Source organism: Cuculus canorus, chromosome 2, assembly GCF_017976375.1.
Source record: "Cuculus canorus isolate bCucCan1 chromosome 2, bCucCan1.pri, whole genome shotgun sequence".
In the NCBI taxonomy this organism is placed as follows: Eukaryota; Metazoa; Chordata; class Aves; order Cuculiformes; family Cuculidae; genus Cuculus; species Cuculus canorus.
The window spans coordinates 95,658,962-95,681,382 of record NC_071402.1 but is presented as its reverse complement, the minus strand read 5'-3'; the positions used below and the strand labels follow the sequence as shown (position 1 = coordinate 95,681,382).

The 22,421-nt window shown below is 41.1% G+C and overlaps 1 protein-coding gene across 4 annotated transcripts in view; it reads left to right on the top strand.

Moving 5' to 3' along the window:
- KIF13A (kinesin family member 13A) overlaps nucleotides 1-17,585 on the top strand; it is a 117,195-nt gene extending 99,610 nt beyond the window's left edge. For 2 of the 4 annotated variants that reach the window (XM_054058090.1, XM_054058089.1), the window contains 8 exons: nucleotides 1,218-1,310; nucleotides 2,146-2,298; nucleotides 2,722-2,799; nucleotides 3,342-3,389; nucleotides 3,805-3,916; nucleotides 4,849-5,000; nucleotides 12,915-14,022; nucleotides 14,825-17,583. In XM_054058090.1, the coding sequence (XP_053914065.1) occupies nucleotides 1,218-1,310; nucleotides 2,146-2,298; nucleotides 2,722-2,799; nucleotides 3,342-3,389; nucleotides 3,805-3,916; nucleotides 4,849-5,000; nucleotides 12,915-14,022; nucleotides 14,825-15,111 (2,031 nt within the window). In that variant the 3' untranslated portion in view covers nucleotides 15,112-17,583. Of the gene's footprint in view, nucleotides 1-1,217; nucleotides 1,311-2,145; nucleotides 2,299-2,721; nucleotides 2,800-3,341; nucleotides 3,390-3,804; nucleotides 3,917-4,848; nucleotides 5,001-5,540; nucleotides 5,646-12,914; nucleotides 14,023-14,824 lie in introns of all 4 variants that reach the window. The other 2 variants (XM_054058092.1, XM_054058091.1) reach the window with 2 other exon arrangements.
- The last annotated feature ends 4,836 nt before the right edge of the window (nucleotides 17,586-22,421 follow it).

The following is a 22,421-nucleotide window of genomic DNA, read 5'->3' as shown; positions in this document are numbered from 1 at the left end:
TGTTTTCTTAGCTTATTGCCTTATTTTCTGTAAGTTTGGTCTCTCCAAGTCTTATGAAAGACAAATTCAAAATAATGGTAATGATAATAGGTTGCGCTGAAGCTGTGCATCTCTGGTATATTCCTCTGAACTGTCCATTTTTCAACCTGATTTGGTTCAGAGTGTACCGATGCTAAGAAGTTGTTTACTTTCTTGTCTATACATGTGAAATGTTCTTTGATTCAGAGAAGCTTGCAGTAGCTTATCTAATAGAGGGTCGCTGTATCCACTCTATTCATGAAAGCATCTTTGGGGCCTTCAGTTGTTCACTGTAAACACAACAGATCTTTTTTCTTCTCTTTGCTACTTTCTCTGTTAATTAAACTAGACTTGTTTCCCACCACTACCCAAATGTGTGTGTTGTCTCTACCTCCTTTATTATGATGATTTTGGATAAAGTGTTTTCTTTGGCCACAAGAGTGGTAGCTGTTCCCCTTGCTTTGCTGCTTCATGGGTTTAGACAATGCGATGCTCTCTGAAATTGTATTCATTTCTGTTTCCCAGATGATTGAAACCAAAAGCATATTTCAGAATGCCTCAGATTTTGCAGTTCAGTGGGGGGAGGAGGAGCACAAAACAGCTGCTTTATTACTAAACACCTTGCTAAGCCCCTGAAATCCATGCTTTTTGCACTTGGCATATTACCCTTTGCTAGTTTCGTTTATCTAAAATCCCATATTAGATGACAGTTAAGTTTATGGTTAGTATTATAAAGGCTAGCTAAACTGGCAATGAAACATGCTAAGCTTGTGTGTATAGCAGTGAAAACTCCAGTTACTATTTCTGTTATGGCTAGAAAACAGAGTTATGGTTTCCTGCTGGAAAAGGAGTTTTCTGCCTGTTTACCAGGTGGCTGACAAAATGAAAAGTGTTCGTATCTGTACTTTGGAGACTTCTTACAGCCACAGTTTCTCAGTTATGAGTTACGACATGAGTATAGAGCATCAGTGCAAAATAGGAAAACATTACTGATGGTACTTAGTAGCCTTGTGTATTGAGCACAGGGCTGCAAAGAATACTGAAAGAATCATTCATGCTAAAAAAGAACTTTAGTAAATTATGGCCCTAAAAAATGTGCTTATGTGGTAAAATAAATTTTTGCATTGTGAACTTACGTTTCTTAGAGTGTTACAAATAATCATTGTCAAATCAATAATTGAGAATTACTTTGTTTCTAGAGTTTTACCCAGAGCCTGAAAAGGAGAATATCCTTGAAAAATATATATTATGCCTGTGGAGTAACCTATGAAATAGTATCCAATATACCAAAGGTAAATTCTACTATGTATCTCTGGTAAATTGACTGAAAGGAACAGAATGACCTCTGCAGTGGATGATACTGATTGGGAAGTAAATGTGCTTTGCTAATAGAAGGCAGCTTGTCAAAGTGTATATCCTGAAGTTTAGGGCTGAGATCGTGTTTATGTTTAAACAGTTGAAAACTGTGGGGATTTTGTTTTCTTTTCTACTATGTTTAACTGAGTTCCTGTAGTAGAGCTATTTTTGAAGTCATAATAGTGTCTATAGAGAGAATATAGAGGGTACTCAGAAAGATGTTTGGGTCAGTGAAAACAGAATAGCTGAGAAAATGAGTTTGCAGGTATATAAATTGGTTCTTATAGAAAAAGTAAAAATCATATGTGTACTATAAAATTTATTTTAAAGATAAACAAACTGGGTGAACAATAGCATAAATAGTCTTGTCACCATGTAATTGTCACTTTTGTGCAGTAGTACTTAAAAAAAATCACACAGAATATCTTAAGATTTGGGAAGGTAGTTGCATTTACTTGCCTAGGAAGCTGTCACTAGTTAATCCTTACCATGTGCAATTTCAGATTATATTCAGGCATTATTCCTAGAAGTACATTGACCACAATAAATGTGCAAAACTTCTCCTAAGCATAACCTCTTCTTAGTTCAGTATCATTTAGATCTGTGTTCGGAAGTCCTGGATCATTGATTATAATTAGGATTACTGATTAAATTAAGGACTATTGATCCAAATTAATTTTTTAATTAAGATGGGTCTAAATAAGTGAATCAATGTATTAAAACCAATAGGCTTTAACTTCTAAAACTTCAATAATGTAACTTGTAATTTAGGCTACAGAAGAAATTGAGGATCGTGAGACCTTAGCACTTATGGCCGCAAGGAGTGAGAATGAGGGCACGTCTGATGGCGAAACATACATTGAAAAATACACACGTGGTGTGCTGCAAGTGGAGAACATTTTGAGCCTTGAACGACTAAGGCAGGCAAGGAAAAGGCATTTCTTGCACCTTTTTAACTGGATTATGGAAATTAGAGATGATCGATCTTTTTAAAATATTAAATGTTGCTTGGTTTTTAGCTTGGCTTTTTTTAGAGAATGTTGGATGGATAAATATACAACTAAGTTCGGTGAAATACAGAATTCCAACAGTGGTGGGCTAGTAAGTGTATCTGGCAATGATGTAGTACTCAGAACCTGAACAGGCAAAGGCCGAAGAATGAATTTCAGAAACAAGGTTTGGTGCTTGTGTGTGCAACTTAAGATTCGTAAATGTAAGCCCTGTTTGCTGTTGTTAGCTACACTGAAAAAAATCTCTGTCCTGCTTGATCACTTCTCTTGAGGAGACCATGGCATTGTCTGTCTTTGATACAAGCACTTTTTTAGTGTAATTGGTTTTTTTACGCAGGCAGTAACAGTCAAGGAAGCACTCTCCACCAAATCAAGAAATATCCGCAGGAGCATCAGCACTCCAAATGTCCACAATGTAAGCCTCCTTTGCACTCTGCTAAACTAGTACTAATAGGGCAGGGAGGTGGTGTCTGTGTGCTAATGAAATGCTTGTGCAATGTGATATCATAATAATTCTTCTGAGGTAGGACTAACAAACCTGTAGAAAAGTTATCATGAATGAAAATGAATCGGTCATTTAAATAGAAACCCCTCCCCACAACTATCCATCCTAAGAGATGAAAATGTTGACAGGGAAGCGGGAGGGTTGATCTCAACTCTTCGTTTAGAAGTTTTTTTTGCAGGTAGTTTAGAATGATGACTACCCTGATTCAGGTTACTTTTGCTTCAAAGTCTCTTTAACTTTTTTTCTTAATGTAAGGGATATTTTTGTGCATTTTATGCGTTCTCCTATCGTCTACTCAAACAGATCAAATGTAGCTGTGCTAATAAATAGTCTTACCTGAAAAGAGATAATACAGAGTTTTTAGGACTAAATGATCACACTATATCCTCAAAGCATTGTATTTTATAAATACACATAGGCATTTTGTCATTCTACCTGCTGGTGTTTTGTAGGTGTCCTGTAGCCGGCTAGATCTTTCTGCCTGTGATGACGATGATAAGGTATGCAAATGTGAAGTTCAGAAAAACAGATGGTGCACATTCTCGGATTTATTTCCTCTTCAAAGTAAGATGTATTTGAAAATTGAAAAAAAGATAGGAAAACAGTATTTATAACTGTTTAACTGTCTGCTGCACTAATTACATATTTTGAATTAAGCCTTGTCATTCTCTGCACTTCATGTTTGAATTGTCGAAACTAATATTTAAGAGGGGGGAGGTTATAGCAAAACTTAATATACTTAACTGAAAAGCTAATTTGCTTCTGAATAATCCATCTGTGAGAGACAAAACTGTCTTGAAGTCAGTAACCTGATGGGTTTTTTTAAAAAACAAAACCCTGCCTTTGAGTTTACCTGTTAATTTTTCCGTGTTTGCTAGTATAAGCGTGCACATTTATGTGTTTTTTCTTTCGTAGGGTTGGTCTGAAAGTCACCTAGATATATCTGACTGTTCTTCCAGTTATCAAGATGTTTCATGCTATGGTACTTTACCCAGGGAATCACCTCGCAAAGGCAAAGATGGCAGTGGTAAGTCTTTGAAGTATATATGTAATGACAGTGTTTGAGTTTTCTTGATTACTGCATTAAACTGTAAGTTAAATTCTCAGTGCTCTTCTCCTACTAAATGTGTTATCCAGCTTATTTCTTCAGCAGCTGAACGTTATCTGGAAATAGGAAAGAAACGGAGAAATGCACAAAGAAAACTGGGAAAGGATAAGAAATTGGGGTGTCTGAAAAAAATGAGGGGAAGGCAGAAGAGCAAGCTAAATGTGAATCAAAACAGTAGTATTAAAAAAAAAAAGGAAACAAAAAGGAGCTGCTATTAGTTTTTAATTTCAAAATGAAGATTGTTTTGTTAAAGCAAGTCCTTTTGAAGTTCTTTACATTATCTGAATATTTGCTCTCCCGTGTCAGTGTGTCACAGGTACCTTATTTTCTTTACGTTGAATTGTAATGCCCACTTCCTGAACAGGCGGTACAGGTAGAGACACTGCCACAATAAAGTCAGATTTGGAGTTCATTCGTCACTTTCTTGACTACAATTTCCTTTTTGATCATTCTGTTTAGGCAGGATTGCTGGCTTGGTTCCAGGACAGAATTGCAGTGTTGTGGGCAAAGGTCAGGTGAGGCACAAGAAGCAAAACAGCCATCAGTTCCAGTTTCAAGGACACTTCCCATTGTTCTTATGACTGAGATGAAAAGGCAAAATATTGGAGCCTCAGAAAATACTGCTTTTCACTGCTTTCCTTCTGTTTCCTGGCTTCTCAGAGGGACATGGTGCAGAGCACTATGAGGGAATATTCTTATGCTTGGGCCAGTGATTGAATGCTGAAACATTGGCAATGTTTCTGTAGCCATCAACTTGCCAAATGCATGGGTTAACCTTCTGTTATTTTTAATTATGCATTTGTGGTCAAGGTGTGTAGATAAAGAATACAGTATTTTTGCTTTTTTCCTAGGTGCTGTATCAGAGAATTCCCATCCTTTAATTGCCAGCCCTTTTAAAGCATTTCCTCCTCAGACACCAAAGTTTTTCAAACCCTTAATGCCAGTGAAAGAAGAACAAAAAAGGAAGACCCCACTTGAAAGTCGACCTCTGCTTAGTCAAGAGGTAATCTTTTAAACCCACCTGTATTTTTTAAATGGAAATGGAGTGATTTTGTGTACTTGGCAAATTGTTTGCAGCATGTATCTGATGCAATATAATTTTGTGATACTCTGCTGGGTGTTCTTCATCTGTGGTGAGGTATTGGTGTTTGGTTTTTTACCTGAAACACTGAGTTTGGGGGATTTTTTTTTTTTCACTTTCTGGTAAGTATTCTTACTGGGTACTTCTGCTCTATTTTAACATAACAGTAACCTGCATTTTTTTTCTCCAGCAAGATGTTGGTGTGTTTTCACAAAGATAAAAAGTAATTCTGTGAAACAGTGTTCTAGGGCAGTTACAATTCTGACCTTTCTTTCTCAGCCTAAACCTCTGTTTGGGGGAGCATCTGAGTTTCTCTACCTATTAACTTGTATTCATTTGTGTATATGGCCAGGACGGGTGTTCTGCCTTCATTGTGTCTTAAAGCCTTTCTAACTCGCACGCAATTGTACTGTGGTCAGAGTTGTGGTTTGTGTGATGTGTTGTGTGTCTTAACCTTTGCAGAGCATGTCTTCGTCTCAGGTGTGTTGTGCTGGCTGTGTTGTGCCGTCAGGAAGCAATGCCAGCAGCGTGCCTATAGAAAGCAATAGCATACATGAGGAAAAGATTGTAAGTTTTATGCTGCTTTCTCTTACCAGGCCTGGTGATGGGCTTAAGGTGCTTATGCTACCACAGCAGAAAAAAGGTGTAATGTGCATATAATCACTTGTGGTTGGTTGTAACTCATGGTTATAACAAACAGTTGCTTGCCTGGCTTATAAATGCAATCTGTTGTTGGAACTAACCTGATTGGGTGTTTGTGTTTTGGGCTTTTGTTTGATATAGTTTGGTTTGGGTTTTTTTGTTTTTTGTTTGTTTGTTTGCATTTATTTCTTTTTTTTTACTATTTATGTGATTTGTCCTGTGGGTTGGAGGGGAGAGGGGAGGCTACAGGGTACAAATGATCAAGTAAAGGGTGGTTTAGTGAACCATGTTGTTGTCACTCTAATATACCTTGTATGTTACCCAGATTTTGTGACTATACCCCAGAGTAAATGGAATGATCTCATTTGGTGTAAGTAACCATGCATTTAGGTGTGGGTACACTATAAAAGCTTCTCAGTGCCTGATGTGGCAGTAATATGACTAAAATCAGACTGCTGCTCTTAATTAACCTATATCCTGTCTTCATCATAACTCAGCCAGTGAATTGAGGTGGAGGGCTTTTATTTTTCTCTTCACCTGCCAAATCCTTTTCTCACTGCTGCTTCAACAAAAGGTACATCATGATTTTGGCTGTATGATGGACTCGGGTTTGGGGCTGTGGAACATGGCTGTAAATACTTGCTTTAATCAGAGCTTTAGATTTAAAATCCATTACCTTCAGATTGTTTTTGTTAAGTATTACAGGCTTCTTTTACCATAAAGTGCTAGTGATGGATTCTTCCTGTTCAACGGTTATTTTCATTCCTATCATATAGCCAAACCTCTAAAAAATCTGTTCTGAATTTCTAATGCTGTTCTGTATGTTGTTATACCAAAGTATCCTGTGCATTCTGGTGTATACTTGAAGCTTGACTGCTGGCTTTGGGTAGCAGCTGTCTCATTCTCAGTCATCTTTTCCATAAGGTAGCTGACATGCTGACTGACACAGAGTCACTGATACACATAGCATGGAAGTATTTGGAAGACATAATCTTCTAATGGGTTGCAAAACATCTCTTGGAAACTGACTTGTTTGAAGATTTTTTATAATTCATGCCCTGAATTAACCCAGATGTTCACCTGTGCTATTTTCCAAAACTAAGGAGAAGCTTTTAGAGCTGGAAAAGGGCAACATCCTGCACCCAGGCTTTTCCAATTAAAATGGAACTAATTCACTGAACACTGTAAACCTGCTGTGGCCAACGGGGCCCTGGAAAGGGCTGTTCTTTCAATTCTCAGCTGCGTGCTTCTGCTCTTGCATTGACTTCTCCCTTGCATCGACATAGCTTTTTGTTTGGTTGCATGGTAAGTTAGAGCAAGGGAACTGATCCATTGAGCTGGTGGCTACAGTACCATAAAGTTAGGCTTCATTTGGACCTACTCCCCTGTCTGATCACCTTATTGACACTTAAGTGAGTGCCAGAGAGGCAGACAAGAACTAGCAACCACTAGTGGAGAGGAGGCTGAGACAGCTGCTTTGCATAGCCCTGCCAGCTTATGGTGTCAGGTTTACCAAAACGATAGCTTCTGAGGTGTTTCATCACTTTGGGAAGGAAGCCTTTGTAAGGTGTAGGCTTTCCAGGCTACCCTGCATTTTTCAGAGCTGAAATGAGTCTGTTTTAACAAGGCTGGAGTCTTGTGTCACATTTGGATGAATAGTGCTCTCAGAATGAGTTCAGAGATTACACTAGGGCAGCATCATGGCTCCACATGCAACTTCAGCTGTCTGCTTCTCTCTCCTGATTCATAGTGGAATTTTCACATTATTATTTTGTAAATGATTCCTCCAATGTACAGAGCGTCATACTTGTAATTAATCACTATATGATTGATGTTGCTTGTGTGTGATGCTTGCAGCATGTGAAAAATGCCATAGAAATAAAGCAACTAATCATACAGGAAGGCAGTAATTTTAACTAGATTAATATTCTGTGTCTAAGGAGACATGAGAGTGATTTTTAGCTTTTTTCTCATGTTTCTCTGGGATCTGTCCTTAACTTTTCTGAATATTCAAAACACATCTGTTGAAAAACAATGAAAAAAGTCAACAAAAAAATCATAGAATCAGAATAATTTGGGTTGGTAGAGCCCTTAAACATCATCCAGTTCCAATCCCCCTGCGATAGGCATATCCCACTAGATCAGGCTGCCCAAGACCCCATCCAACCTGGCCTTGAACACCTCCAGGGATGGGGCATCCACAACTTCCCTGGGCAACCCATGCCAGTGCCTCACGACTCTCATTATGAAGAAGTTCCTCCTTATGTCTTGTCTAAATCTGCGCCTCTCCAGTTTATACCCATTCCACCTAGTCCTATCACCACAAGCCTTTGTAAAAGGTCCCTCCCCAGCTTTCTTGTAGGCCCCTTCAGGTAGTGGAAGGTCACTATAAGGTCTCCTCTGAGCCTTCTTTTCTCCAGGATGAACAAGCCCAACTCTCAGCCTGTCCTTGTATGGGAGGTGCTCCAGCCCTCTGATCATCCTTGTAGCCCTCCTCTGGACCCGTTTCAGCAGCTCCATATCCTTCTTATGTTGAGGATTCCAGGACTGGACACGATACTCCAGATGGAATCTCACAAGAGAGGAATAGAGGGGCAGGATCCCCTCCCTCGACCTGCTGGTCACGCTTCTTTTGATGCAGCCTAGGATACGGTTGGCCTTCTGGACTGTGAGCGCACATTGCTGGCTCATGTTGAGCTTCTCATCAATCAGCACCCCCAAGTACTTCTCCACGAGGCTGCTCTCAGTCACATCATCCCCCATCCTGTACTGAAACCGCGATTTTTTTATTCCACTGGCCTGAGATTGAGCACTCAAACTACGATTTCAGACAGTGCTTCCACGTGTGTTTAGTATTGCAACTATTTCAAAACAGCATGCCGTAAAGGCATGTTCTATATAATATGTGAGTACAGTGGAATGTGTTACAGTCAGATGAAATGTTTTCATATTAAGTGTATTTGAATACTTCCTGTAATTAACACATCTACAGGGGTTTGGCTAAGAGCAAATCCTCCTAGCGGGAAATGAAAATTGAGGCACCAGTGGTGCAACCACTGAGTAATTATTTGCTGATTTTTAAATTAGTAAAATGGGAAGTAGCATCTTTGAGGTATTATTTATATATACACCTTGAGAGGTGCAACGTAGGGATTTGAAAATTTGGATACTTGAACTTTTAACTACACCGTATATTTGTTACAAAGCAGGTGTAGGGAAGCTGCTCTGCGTTTTTGCTTACTTTGCTTCTGTTATTGCTAAATCTTGGTGCGGTCTTGTCTCCTTAGTTCTTACTGGAATATTCTTACTGTTATCAGTTCTTAAATCTGCTTTTCATTGTAGTCTTCTGTTACTTTCTGGGGAAGTCACTGAAGTTTCTTTACTTCAAGGATTCAAGGATTTTGTCTTTATTTCTACCAACAGCCTGAGCAATACAAGGTGGTTTCTTTCTTTTTTTTCTCCACATCTTACATCCACAGGAATTTAAAGAACCCAGAAATTGTTCTGTTTCTGGAATTTCCCAGTCGGGAAGCTCAAGAGGAGCTTTGAAAGGGAATACTTCTTGTGCTCACAAGGGGTACCTTTTGTCTGTGACATAGCGATGCCTTGTTGCCTATGTGCAGCATTCCTCACAACCCATGTTCTAGTAATAAGACTGCTTCTCTGTACCTGAGCTTTTGTATTTGCGATGACACATAACCATGAAACGACATTCCAACTGGCAGTGTGGTTACCTTGTGTGACTTTTCCTAATCAAGTCACCAGTGTCTGTGTGTCTGTAGAGCTGTTTCTCAGTCACAGCACCTCTTCTCCAGTCTGATTCTGAATGGGGACCCTGTGTGAACTACAACTTTTTTTCAGTTAAGTAAGGAATCTTGCAGGCTTTGAAGGAAAGACAAAGAACTCTGTTTCAAGAACTCTGTTTAGTTTCAAGTGCACGTTTAGCTATTGTCGACTAAAAATATTTCCTTTGTGAAAAGCTTATCAATTTGGAGTTCATGTGATATCTTAAACCCAGTGTATTTGATAAACACGAGAGCCTGTAGTATTTTAAAACAACAAACTACAAGGTTCTGCATAGAGCAAAACTTTCTTTTGCGTAAGTAATAAGGGTTACTTATTACAAGCTGAATAATTGAGAGAAGGTCTCTCAGACACTAGCAACAGGTAGACTCCGATGTGCAAAAAAAGATGCTCTGCATAATGCTGTAATGCTTGGAAGGGTATTCATAGTCTCAAAGCAGATATGAATTTTGCCCTTTATTTTTAAAGGGACTATCTGTAGATTTCGGATGTAAAGAACAAGATTTTCGATAGTGTATGTATATATAAAATTTTCAGTAGTCTTATGTGACATTTCATAACGCTATTAATCCTCTGCAGAGAAATAATTGCAAAATACAGCCTTCATCCAAAATCTCTGTGAGAAACAACTCTGAAGCAGAGCTGTAAAAACTACTAAGCAGAGGATGCCAAGCCTTTACTTGAGCAAATATTAATAACCTGAAATCTGGTTGGATTTGTCAGATACACTTAGACAAGTGGAGGCATCTTCTTTGGATACTGATTGCTCTGCCAACAAAAATTTAATATGGTTTGAAATCTTGTTTCAGCCTAAGATGTCATTCTGCATGCGTAATAAGGCTGAATTATATCTGCTATGAGCTTGAACATGATAGGAATGAAAATGAGGCCTTGTTTATAAACAAGGACCATAGCACGTAGTGATCACTTAAAAAAATGCAGGATAAAAGAAAAGTGAAGTGATTTAGAACGTCCTTATAGTTCTCTTTTTAAAAAATCAAACACAAACTGGGGTGAGGGGGGGAAATCTACAACTGCCTTCAGGTTAGGCAAAAGATCTTGTCACGTAAGCATGTGTTTCCTAGTGTATAGATACTAGGATATTTTAGTTAACTGCATTGCTGAATGGAGCAGGGGAAGTGGTCACAAGGGGTTTGGAGAAGACCGACATACTCGATGCCTTCTTTACTTCTGCCCTTTCCTGTAAAGCTAGCCTTCAGGAATCCCAAGCCCCTGAGACCCAAGAACAAAGAAGACTTACCCTTGCTAGAGGACCATGAGGTTGGGGAGCACTTAAACAAACTGCATGTTTGTTTAAGTAAACACACCCACGAGTGCTGAGGGAGCTGGCTGCTGTTATTGTAAGGTCACTCTCAATTATCTTTCAATGTCATAGCAATTGGGAGAGGTGCCTGAAAACTGGAATAGAGCAAATATTCCTCTTGTCTTCAAAGACAAAGAAGAAAGGTTCAGCAGATTGCAAATTGTTCAGTCTCACTTATGTGTCTGGGAAGGTGATTGAGAAAATCCTTCTAGAAAGCATTTCCAAACCGCTGAAGGACAAGAAGGTGAATGGAGTAGACAGCATGGATTTACATATGGGAAATCGCGCTTCTCCAACCTCACTTGCCTTCTACAATAAGGTCACTAACTTGTTCAGCCTGTAAGAGACCAGGCTCGGGGCACCTTATCAATGCATAAAAATAGCTCGCAGGAGGGAATGAGGAGAAGACAGACTTCTCACTAGTGCCCAGTGAAAGGGCATGAGGCAGTGGACGCAAATTAGACGTGTGAGTTTCCATCTGAACACAAGAAAACACTTTTTTTTTTTTTTACTGTGAGGGTGGTCAGACACTGGAATGGGTTGTGCGGAGAGGTTATAATATAGAGTCTTCATCCTTGGAGATCTCAAAACTGAACCAACTAGTTGTGGTCCTGGCTAATCTGCTCTGGCTGACCCTGCTTGAGCAGAGGGGGTTGGACAAAATGACCCAAGAGGTGCCTTCCAACCTAAGCAATTCTGTGATTATTCTGATGTGTAAACTGAACAGACCTGTTTTGCTGTCTATGTGTTTGAAACTTTGTAGTTATTTGTTGTATGAAGGTATTTGAGCAGTCTTGGTTATTATGAAGTACAGGAAATATTTTCAAGAGGATCTGTTTCTTAAATGTGATATTAGTTCTCAATGCATTGGGTCATTTGGTCAAGTATTATGCTTTTCCTTTTTCATCAGTGATTCATGGCGGATGTCTGAAAGCATCGAAATGCTTTAGGCATCACACAGGATCTGACAGTTACTGGATCTGCCAGTAGTTGTAATTCATGATGCAGATAAAGGAATTGAGAAGTAATAGGTTCTTGTGTTCTTCTAAACATTAAGCACTTCTGCAGTTTTCTTATTGTGAAAATATTATTATTTCTAGTAGGAATTTGCTGTAAACTAATAATTTTTAATATGTGTGTGTACGCATGTATGTATGTGTATATCTATACATGTGTTTATATGTGCATACATATGTATAAATACATATATTTATACAGTATTTTATGTTGAGGGAGGAGTCCAGCTATGTTGCTGGGCTTTTCTCAGATGCATCCTGACAAACCAAAGTCCTCAGCTTCAGATGGTCCCTGTGAGAGCCACATTTGTGGGCTGATCACAGTGCGTCACCACTTGTTATTAAAGGGAAATCATGGAGGTACCTCCAAATTCTGCCAGCTTGTTTAGTGTCACGTATTTCCATCTAAATATGTACATATATGCATACACATGCTTCCTTGAAGGTTCACCGTGATGTATGATCCTTTTGCCTTTATTTTCAAACATCATGAATGTGTTGATGTGTGATAGCTAGGGGTAAGCAAAATTATTTAGCCACGCTGGTATCAGTTTAAGAGAGAATCTCATTGTGCAGGATAGTTTTTATTAATCAGTATTGCAGTGCAGACCCTGTAAGGCCTCTTCCATTCATATTTATGTTTATCTTGTTAGGTGGTCAATTAACTCTGTAGAATACCTTCAGTAGGTTTAATTTATCTGAATCATGGGGAAAAAAAGGTTATGAAGTGTGGCTTTAAAAAACTCAGTATGAGGAAAATGTGTACACGCAACTTTTTGATGTTATGAGCTTTCCTTATGCCAAACTTTCTTGCTTTGTTTTCTGAACCAAGAATTTGTCTTTATTTTTCTAAAAATTGAATAGCTCAGTATACTCAGGGTATGTTCCCAGCAGCTCTTTTCAGAGGTGTTTTCCATTCTTCAGTTAAAGAATATTAAAGGTATTTATTTCTCCACATTCAAAAAGGGGAAAATCAAGGAAGATTAGTTTATTTTGAAAACCTTACAGTGGTAGGTTCCTAATCCTACGCAACACTTTATTCCTTTGCAGGACTCCGAGGAGGAGGACAGTGAGTTGGAGGCCATTAATAAGAAGCTGATAAGTCCACAAAGTTTTCAAAATTTCCGGCCTTATGTACCGGAGGAGTTTGCTGACTTCAGTGTTTACAATGCTAGCCTGGAGAACAGGGAATGGTTTTCTTCTAAGTCAGACTTCATGAGTTCACGTGTTCTTGAGAAAGAGGTATCCCGCAGCCCCACCACTAGCAGTATTACTAGTGGCTACTTTTCCCACAGTGCCTCTAACGCTACTCTGTCTGACATGCTTGTTCCCTGTAGTGATAGCACAGACCAGCTAGCCAGTCACACGAAGGAACTGGACTCTAATGATCCCTCAGGATCATCTCTTGCACATGATTCAAGATCAACTTCGAACAAGGAATGTCGAGAGTCAGAAAAGGAGTTAGCAAAAGAGAAGTTACTGGTGTTACCACTGAAAGAAAGCAGTGCCTTAACGGAACGAATACCACTGTCCCTCAATGCCATGGATAGAGACTCTCAGCAGTTACCCCGAGATGGATCATTTTCAGCTTTTAGTTCCTCGGATGGCAAAAGTAGCTGTCATACAATTGAATTTTCAGCACGCGAAGCAACGGTTGAGCACACAACAGACATTCTGGAAGACCACTCCTTTACAGAGTTCATGGGTGTTGAAGATGGAAAGGACTTTGATCATTCAACAGCTCTGCACTCGTGTTCCCTTGTGTCCTCTAATGGAGTGGGCACCTCAGAGTTAACCCAAGGCACTGACAAGGAGCAGAGCACCTGTGTGGGCCAGCTGGGCTCTGCAGCAGCAGTCGCAGGTGGCCGGCTTGCAGATGTTGTGGAAAGCCCCTTCTGTTCTGTACTGGTAAAAGAGACTTCAGACTGTAAGACTTATCCTGACGCTTCCATAGATGATTTTATTGGGAAGGACCACTTGGATGGTTCTGATTGTGATGAAGGTGCTTCTGCGGATCAAGCCCATGACTTGCCTAGCTGGGTGGCAGTGGGCGAACAAGTCTGTGTTGGAAGTAATAAGATGGGCACGGTGAGATACGTTGGAACAGTGGATTTTTCAGCTGGAATCTGGGTTGGAGTTGAACTACATGTTCAGCTGGGTAAGACTGAATTTAGTCTGGCTTATCTATACAGTTAGTATAATCAAGTTTTAAAGTTAAACTAAAGTCACATGCTCTTCAGTCTTGGGAAGTACCTCAGATTTCACACTGCCTTTGAATCCGATCCACCTACTTGTAGGCTTTCTGTTTATAGGAATACTTTGCTATGGGTTAATTTTTAACTGTCTTAAAGACCTGTTCTCCTTGCTGTGTGCAGAGTAATGTTTTTGCATGTTGTGGTAGTTTCTGTTGGCACCCATCTGTTTTTATAGACCAGAAAAACAAATGAAGCCCAAAATTACTTTTGTTTTTCCTTTCCACTGATGAAAGCTTAATTCTAGAGCACAGATTTTCTTTAACTTCAACTTGATGGGGCCAGAAAAAGTCATGGCAAGTGTCAAGAGATACTTACAGAAATGCTTCAGATCTTTTAAAAAGATGATGTTTTTAGTAGTGTAGCAGATATCAACAATACTGGAAGTTTCTCTGCCAGCTAAGTTTTAAGCTATGTAAGCAGATGGTTTTGAGGATAGTATATTTTGTAAAATTAACAAATGGTTGGATTTTTAAACTATTACTTATCAAAGTAATATTCTAGGAAATCATCTTTTTGGTCATAATTCAAGCCCTCTTTTCTAGGTTTTATTCTCCCTAGTGTATGGTGTGCATCTGGCTTCTTCACTCGGTGTTAAGAACCTTGACTGTTTAACAGAAAGCCCAAGAAAGTTACACTTCAACACCACAACTGTATGTGCTAATGAAAGTACAAACAAATAATTCTGTACATTTATTGTCTTTGAAGGGAAGCATGATGGAACTGTAAGAGGGAAAGAGTACTTCCACTGCAAACCACGACACGGTGTCTTTGTTCGTCCTGGGCGCCTCAGCAAAGCACCACCTTCCACCAGGAGATGGAGTAGCACTTCACGGTCTCAGGCATCTTCCACATCAGAGAAACGGAAAAGTTCTGTGCTTCAAGGCTCATCATCCACTCCTAAAACAGGAGGAGAAGTCCTCTGCCATTCAGGAGATGCAGTGGCTTCTGCTTTTTCTAGGAAGCAGGAAAACAGGAAATCTTGGATTAACTAAACTGCAGTATTTTTGCACTTACTACACCCATCACTGTGTAGAAAACTTTATGGATTTTTGAAGCTATTGTACATTTTAATCTGTCCATATGGAATGTGTATTCTCTAGAGTCCTTGACTTAATGCTCTAATTTTTTATAAATAATATATATATTATATATATATGAATGTGTACCTATAGTTTGTCTGCCAGTGGGCAGATACGGCTGCACACTAAAACACATAAAGCTGATCTGTAGATAACTGAGGTACTGGACTGTTTGTTACACAACAACTTGGGAGATATATTTTAAACAACAAGAAGTATTTTATTGGGAGGGGGGAACAGGATGTAAATCCATATTTGGGAAAAAAAAAAAAGCTACAGTTTGCTGTTCTTAATTACCAAAGAACTAGTTTTAGACTGACACATTTGCTGTTTATATCTTTCTATTGTAAATGTTTTAACTGATAACTTGGTGCCATGTTTCTTTTAGTCACTGGGCACCGTGCAGCCTTATGTTCTGTGTTTAAGCACACTGAAATATCCAACTGTTTCATATTTTTTGTCTTCCTAGAGGCCTGCCACTGTGCTGTTTGGCATTGGATATAAATGACTAACAATGCCTGAAGCCGTAAGTCTGGCATTTCATACGTTAACCTAAGCCAGCTGGGCAGTTTGACTGCAGAACCAGTATTACTGCAAGGGTGTGAGAGAACAACACAAGAGGGGTTTGGGTGGGTTTGGGGTTTCTGGGGGGGGAGGGGGAGGAAATGAGGAATCAAAGGAGCAGTAAATGGATCATGACTGCAAACTTTGCACTTGTTACCTGCTGGTTATTATCAAGATTAAATAGAACTTGCTAAAGTAATTTTAATCTGTAAAGTTTATTTTAATAATGGGAATGATGGAGGGATTTGTGTCTGGTGCTCATGAATTCCTAAGAAGGTTGTTCCACATGTAGATACTGTAGATGCCTGTACAAGCGTTCTGGATATTTGTAAAGTGAGACGGTAAAAATGAGTGAAGTGAATGGCCTGCTGTATCTGTTCTTCTTTGTTTCTTAGCAAGTGAATGATTGAGATACCTGGGACCTTACTGAAAAGCTGCTGTTCTTTCTTTGATTGTTGTGTACAGTAAGCGGACTCTTGTATTTTACTATTTACTGTAAAGAACTGTAATTTATATACTGCCATACTGTATTTAATTGGTACAGACCTATTGTGTGTTAGAATACAGACTGTTTACTTGGGATTTAAAACAATGTTTTGCTTGTGTTTGGTACAACTAGGTTTCGTGGTCAAATAGTGAGCTGTTTCTAGCTGATGGTGCTCAAATGCAAAGTACTTTGTAAAAATGCTGGAGGACAGTATGATTTGAGTGGAAGATTGGATGGGATTAACCTGTTTTAACACTGACCATGCAGTGTTGAGAGGAGGATAGCAACATGGATACACATTCTTCACTTGCTGCTTTTCCCCTTCCTTCACAGGAGGGGGAGAAGAGCTGGGGAGCTTCTGCCAAAGAATGGTGTTACGTGGGTCAAGAGGAGATGGGACAAGATCCTGGAAGACAGACGAGGCAGATACATTTCTAAATATTTACATGCCTAAGCTGAGTACAGCACAGTTGGCAGCTGGGAGGGTAATGTGCTGGCGGGGGTGAAAGCAGGGGGTATGAAGTCTAGTGTACTTGCCTTGACATAGCTTTTGGCTCCTCTGTTAATTGATCTTGGTGAAATGAATATCTTTGCAGATCATTTCATATTCCTGGTGTCCACTTAGAGTTGCTCTCGCTGCATTAATCATGCTGCTGCTGGAGGAAAGGACCATTATATAAAAAAATGCTTTATGCAGAAGACTTTATCAGGCAGAGATGATTCTAGAACATTACCAGGTACCTACACCAAATACCATGGTCTTCAAGTTAATTTTAGATGTCAGTTTACTCTTTTTATAATGCATTTTGGAAAATACACACTCTACATATGTGTTTGTGCACATTTGCATAAACACACTTGTCCAAGACCACTATAAACAATTTTGGAAGCTCATGTGGCCATTTTCTTATGGCAAAGATGCAGTATTTATACCAGGATAGCATCAACCAAACAAGTCTCTTCATGGATTCAGACCTTTGAGAGCACAGAATGCATGATTGCTTAGAAACACTGGAATAAGTTTGCGTCTTGGGGTGTAAAATCTGTACATGGCAGGTAAACCTAAACAAGCCAACCTTGTTTTGTGCTGTACGTATTTTTGCATAACCTGTGCTGTTGTGACTTTGTTATTATTCAACAAGCTATATTTTTGCAAGTCTTGCATGCTCATATATGCCCTGCCCTGAGTTAGGAGAAGCGTATCTAATGAGTAAGATGAGGTAATGTGGAAATGCAAGCTTTTTAGTTGATGTGCTCCTCAAACTTTGGTACAGAAACACAGAAGCAGGTTATTGCATTAGCACTGTAGACTAGTAGTTAGCTGTCTGGAACTTTGTAAGCTGTGGAATGATGTTGTGGTGGTACAGCTGTAGATTGCTCCCTTTTTTTTTTTAACAATTACATTAAATGATTCTGTGATGCCATGCTGGTTGGGTTTGAAAGGACCTTTAAGATTCAGGTTGGATGCGGCCTTGGGCAGCCTGATCTAGTGGGGTGTCCCTGCCCATGGCAGGGGGGTTCGAACTAGATGATCTTTAAGGTCCCTTCCAACCCTAACTATTCTATGATTAGTCATTAGTCGTTCATCGGGTCGAACCCTTGACGCTGCCAAGTCCACCACTAATCCGTGTCCCTAAGCACCACATCTACACCTATTTTAAATACCTCCAGGGATGGTGGCTAAACTACTTCTCTGAGCAGCCTGTACCAATGCTTGACAACCTTTTCAGTGAAGAAGTCTTTCCTCATATCCAGTCTCTGGTGCAACTTGAAGCCATTTGCTCTCATTCTGTCACTTGTTACTGGGGAGAAGAGACCAACAGGTAACTTGCTACAATCTCCTTTCAGGTAGTTGTAGAGAGCATTAAGGTCTCCCCTCAGCCTCCTTTTCTCCAGACTAAACAGCCCCAGTTCCCTCAGCTGCTCCTCCTCATAAGACTTCTTCTCCAGCTTCATTGCTCTTCTTTGGACACATTCCAGTGCCTCAATGTCGTTCTTGTAGTGAGGGGCCCAAAACTGAACACAGCATTTGAAGTATGGCCTCACCAACACCGAGTACAGGGCGGTGATCATTTCCCTGGTCCTGCTGGTCACATATCTCTGATACAAGCCAGGATGCTGTTAGCTGCCTTGGCCACCTGGGCACACTGCTGGCTCACGTTAAGTCAGCTGTCAATCAACACCCCCAGATCCTTCTCTGCCAGGCAGCTTTCCAGACACTCTTCCCTAAGCATGTAATGCTGTTGTTGTGACCCAAGTGCAGGACCTGGCACTCTGCCTTGTTGAACCCCATTCAATTGGCCTCACCCCATCAATCTAGCCTGTTCACATCCTTCCTAGAACCTTCCTGCCCTCAAGCAGATCAGCACTCTCACACAATTTGGTGTTATCTGCAAATTTACTGAGGGTACACTTGATCCCTTTGTCCAGATCACTGGTACTAAACAGAACTGGCCCCTACACTGAGCCCTAGGGAACAACACTTGTGACCAGCCATCGACTGGAATTAACTCCATTCACCACAACTCTTTGGGTTTGGCCATCCAGTCAGGTTTTTTAATCAGCTAAGAGTATGCTCATCCAACCCTGAAGTAGACAGGATCTCCAGAAAAATGGAGTGAGGAAGTGTCAATGGTGTTACTAAAGACCAGGTAAGCAACTTCCACAGCCTTTCATTCATCTGCTTGGTGGGTGACCTTGTCGTAGAAGCAGACCAGTTTAGTCAAACAGGACCTGCCTCTCCTAAGCCCATGCTGACTGCGCCTGATCACCTGGTTGTCCTGTAAATGCTGCATGATGGCACTTAAGATGATCTGCTCCATAACCTTTCCCAGCACTGAGATTGGGCTGGCAAGCCTGTAGTTCCCTGGATACTCCTCATTCTTCTTTTAGATGGGCATCACAGTTGTTCATCTACATTTGATTGGGACCTCCCCAGTTAGCCCAGACTGCTGATAAATGTTAGAAAGCAGCTTGGTGAGCACTTCTGGCAGCTCCCACAATGGGGATCCCTTGGGTGGGTCCCAGCTGGTCCCACAGACTTATGTGTGTAAGTGGTGCAGCAGACCACTAACCATTTTTTCTTGGATTATGAGGGCTCCATTTTTCTTCTCATCCCTGTCTTCCACCTCAGGGGCTGGGTACCCAGAGAACAACTGGTCTTACCGTTAGAGACTGGAGCAAAGAAGGCATTAAGTACCTCAGCCTTTTCCTCATTGTTTGTCACTATGTTTCTCCTGCATCCAGTGAAGGCTGGAGATTCTGGCTAGCCCTCCTGTTGCTGCTGATGTATTTATAGAAACATTTTTTATTGTCTTTTACAGCAGTAGCCAGCTTAAGTTCTAGTTGGGCTTTGGCCCTTCTAATTTTCTCCCTGCACAACCTCATGACATCTTTGTAGTCCTCCTGAGTTGCCTGCCCCTTTTTCCACAGGTCATAAACTCTCCTTTTTTTTTCCCCGAGTTTTAGACAAAGCTCTCAGTTCAGCCAGGCTGGTCATCTTCTCTGCTGGCTTATCTTTCAGCACATGGGGACAGCCTGCTCCTGTGCCTTGAAGATTTCCTTCTTGCAGATTGTCCAGCCTTCCTGGGCTCATTCGATCTTCAGGACTGCCTCCCAGGGGACTCTGTCAATCAGTCTCCTAAACAGGCCAAAGTCTGCCCCTTGGAAGTCTAAGGTGGCACTTCTGCTGACCCTCCTTCTCACTTTTTCAAGAGTCAAAAACTCAGTCATTGCACGATTGCTGTGCCCAAGATGGCCTCCAACCCACACGTCTTCCTCTGTTTGTGAACAACAGGTGCAGTGTGGTGCCTTTCCTGGTTGGCTCCCTCACCAGCTGTGTCAGGAAGTTATCTTCTACGCAATCCAAGAACCTCTCCACTGTATTGTATTTCCAGCAGACTCAAGTCCCCAATGAGAACAAGGGCTAGTAATCATGAGCTTTCTCCCAGCTGCTTACTGAACATTTTTTCTGCCTCCTTATCCCAGCTGGGTGGTCTGTAGCAGAATCCCATCATGATATCTGCCTTGTTAGCCTTCCCCCTGATCCTTACCCATAAACACTACACTCTATCATCACAGTCATTAAGCGCTAGACAATCCAAACACCCTCTAACATACAGAGCTACCCCACTGACTCTCCTTCCTTTCCTGTCCCTTCTGAAGAGTTTATAACCATCCATTGCAGCACCCAAGTTGTGTGGGTCATCCCACCATGTTTCCATGATGGAAACTATATCATAGTATTCCTAGCATCTAAAACACACTGCCTAATAAGCAGGATGTACAATCCATATTAAGACCTCAATTTTAAAAAAAAAAACAAACCAACCTCGGTCAAAATACTGAATAACACAGGGCAGAACCAATCCCCCATTCACCTGAGCCACCAGAACTACCCTGTCATCCTGGTGGTTTCCTCGGTGCAGACAGAATTATCTCATTTTGGCCATCAGGATAGTAACAGTGCTGTATGAGATCATGCCAGCCTTTATCTTGCTTTCTGAATTCATTATGTGTTGTTTTTTCAAGTGTACATGCCTTAATGGAGAGATTCAGCCAGAGCAATCGGAGAATGGCTGTTACAGTCCAGTGAGCAAAAGCACAGTGTTTCATCACTACTGCTTGCTGTCTTAAACGTTCCCCCACAAAAGGCTTTCTTCATGTTCGCAAGTGGCAGCAGAATATTACGTGCTGTTATGATGTAACAAGCATCACCATGAAGCAACATAATGAATGAAACATGGGCTACAAGCTCCTAGGAGCAACCTCTGGGTATTCTCTCCTCTGCCTTGCTGTTGCCTGTCCCCCTTGCTTCCCTCCTGGAAGTCCCTATACCCTGTACCTAGTGACCAGGTCCAGGGCTTATGCTGCTCTCTGGTTGCCTGTGCTGGTTAGCGAGTGGTGGACTTAAAAGAGCACTTCCTGCACTATGGTGGGACTTGCCTTTCAGTCCTTCCCATGTTTGGGCATATGTTTTAGGGCCCTCTTCTTCTGTTTAGCTGATGATTTACAAAATTCAAAGGAAAAAGACACGAGTGAAATCTCAGCTTGACTGAAAAGGACTAAAGAAATTTAAAGTTGTTGGAGAAGGGTGTGGAGAGGAAGAAGGTGGATGAAAGCTGTTGCTGTCTTGTTTCTACGGAAAAACAAGCTAAAAACAGCCTTCCTAATGGAAACTGTGAGTAAGATGCCCAGATGTTTTTTTTTTTTTTTAAAACAAGGAATGTCCAAATCATGTTAGCACAGCAGCATACGTGAGTTTCACAGGATGGTTTGGGTTGGAAGGGAACTTAAAGTCCATCCAGTTCCACCTCCATCCAGCTCCAGGGACACCTCCCACTGGATCAGGTTGTTCAAAGCCTCATCCAAACCTCCAGGAATGGGGCATCCATGGCTTCTCTGGGCGACCTGTCCTAGTGCCTCACCACCCTCAAAGGAAAAAAATTTCTTCCTAATGTCTAGTCTAAACCCCCTGCCGTGGGCAGGGACACCTCCCACTAGAATGTCCAAGTTAGGCGGTGTACAAGAAAGCTGGGGAAGGACATTTTAGGAAGGCATATAGCGACAGGATGAGGGGGAATGGCTTTAAATTGGAGAGGGGCAGATTTAGACTAGACATAAGGAGGAAATTCTTCACAATGAGGGCGGTGAGGCACTGGCACAGGTTGTCCAGGGAAGCTGTGGCTGCCCCATCCCTGGAGGTGTTCAAGGCCAGGCTGGATGGGGCCTTGGGCAGCCTGGTCTAGTGGGATGTCCCTGCCCGTGGCAGGGGGGTTGGAACTGGGTGATCTTTAAGGTCCCTTCAAACATAAATTATTCTATGATTGGTTCACAGTTTGCAGCAAAGAACGTTCGTTATAGAACGTTCATTATAGAACCATAGAATGGTTTCATTATAGAACGTTCATTGTAGAATTATAGAATGGTTTGGGCTGGAAGGGACCTTAAACATCCTCTAATTCTAGCCCCCTGCCATGGGCAGGGACACCTCCCACCGGAATGCCCTAGGGTGAACCTCGGACTGATGAAGCTGGAGGAGCACTCAGCTTTCCAGACCTAATTGGCTGTAACTCAAGCTGTCATTTCACCTGCTCCTTCTGTCACTACGTGAGACCACGGAACAGGGAAAGAGCAATAACCTCCTCCCCCCCGCCCCTCCTCTCCAGCTCTC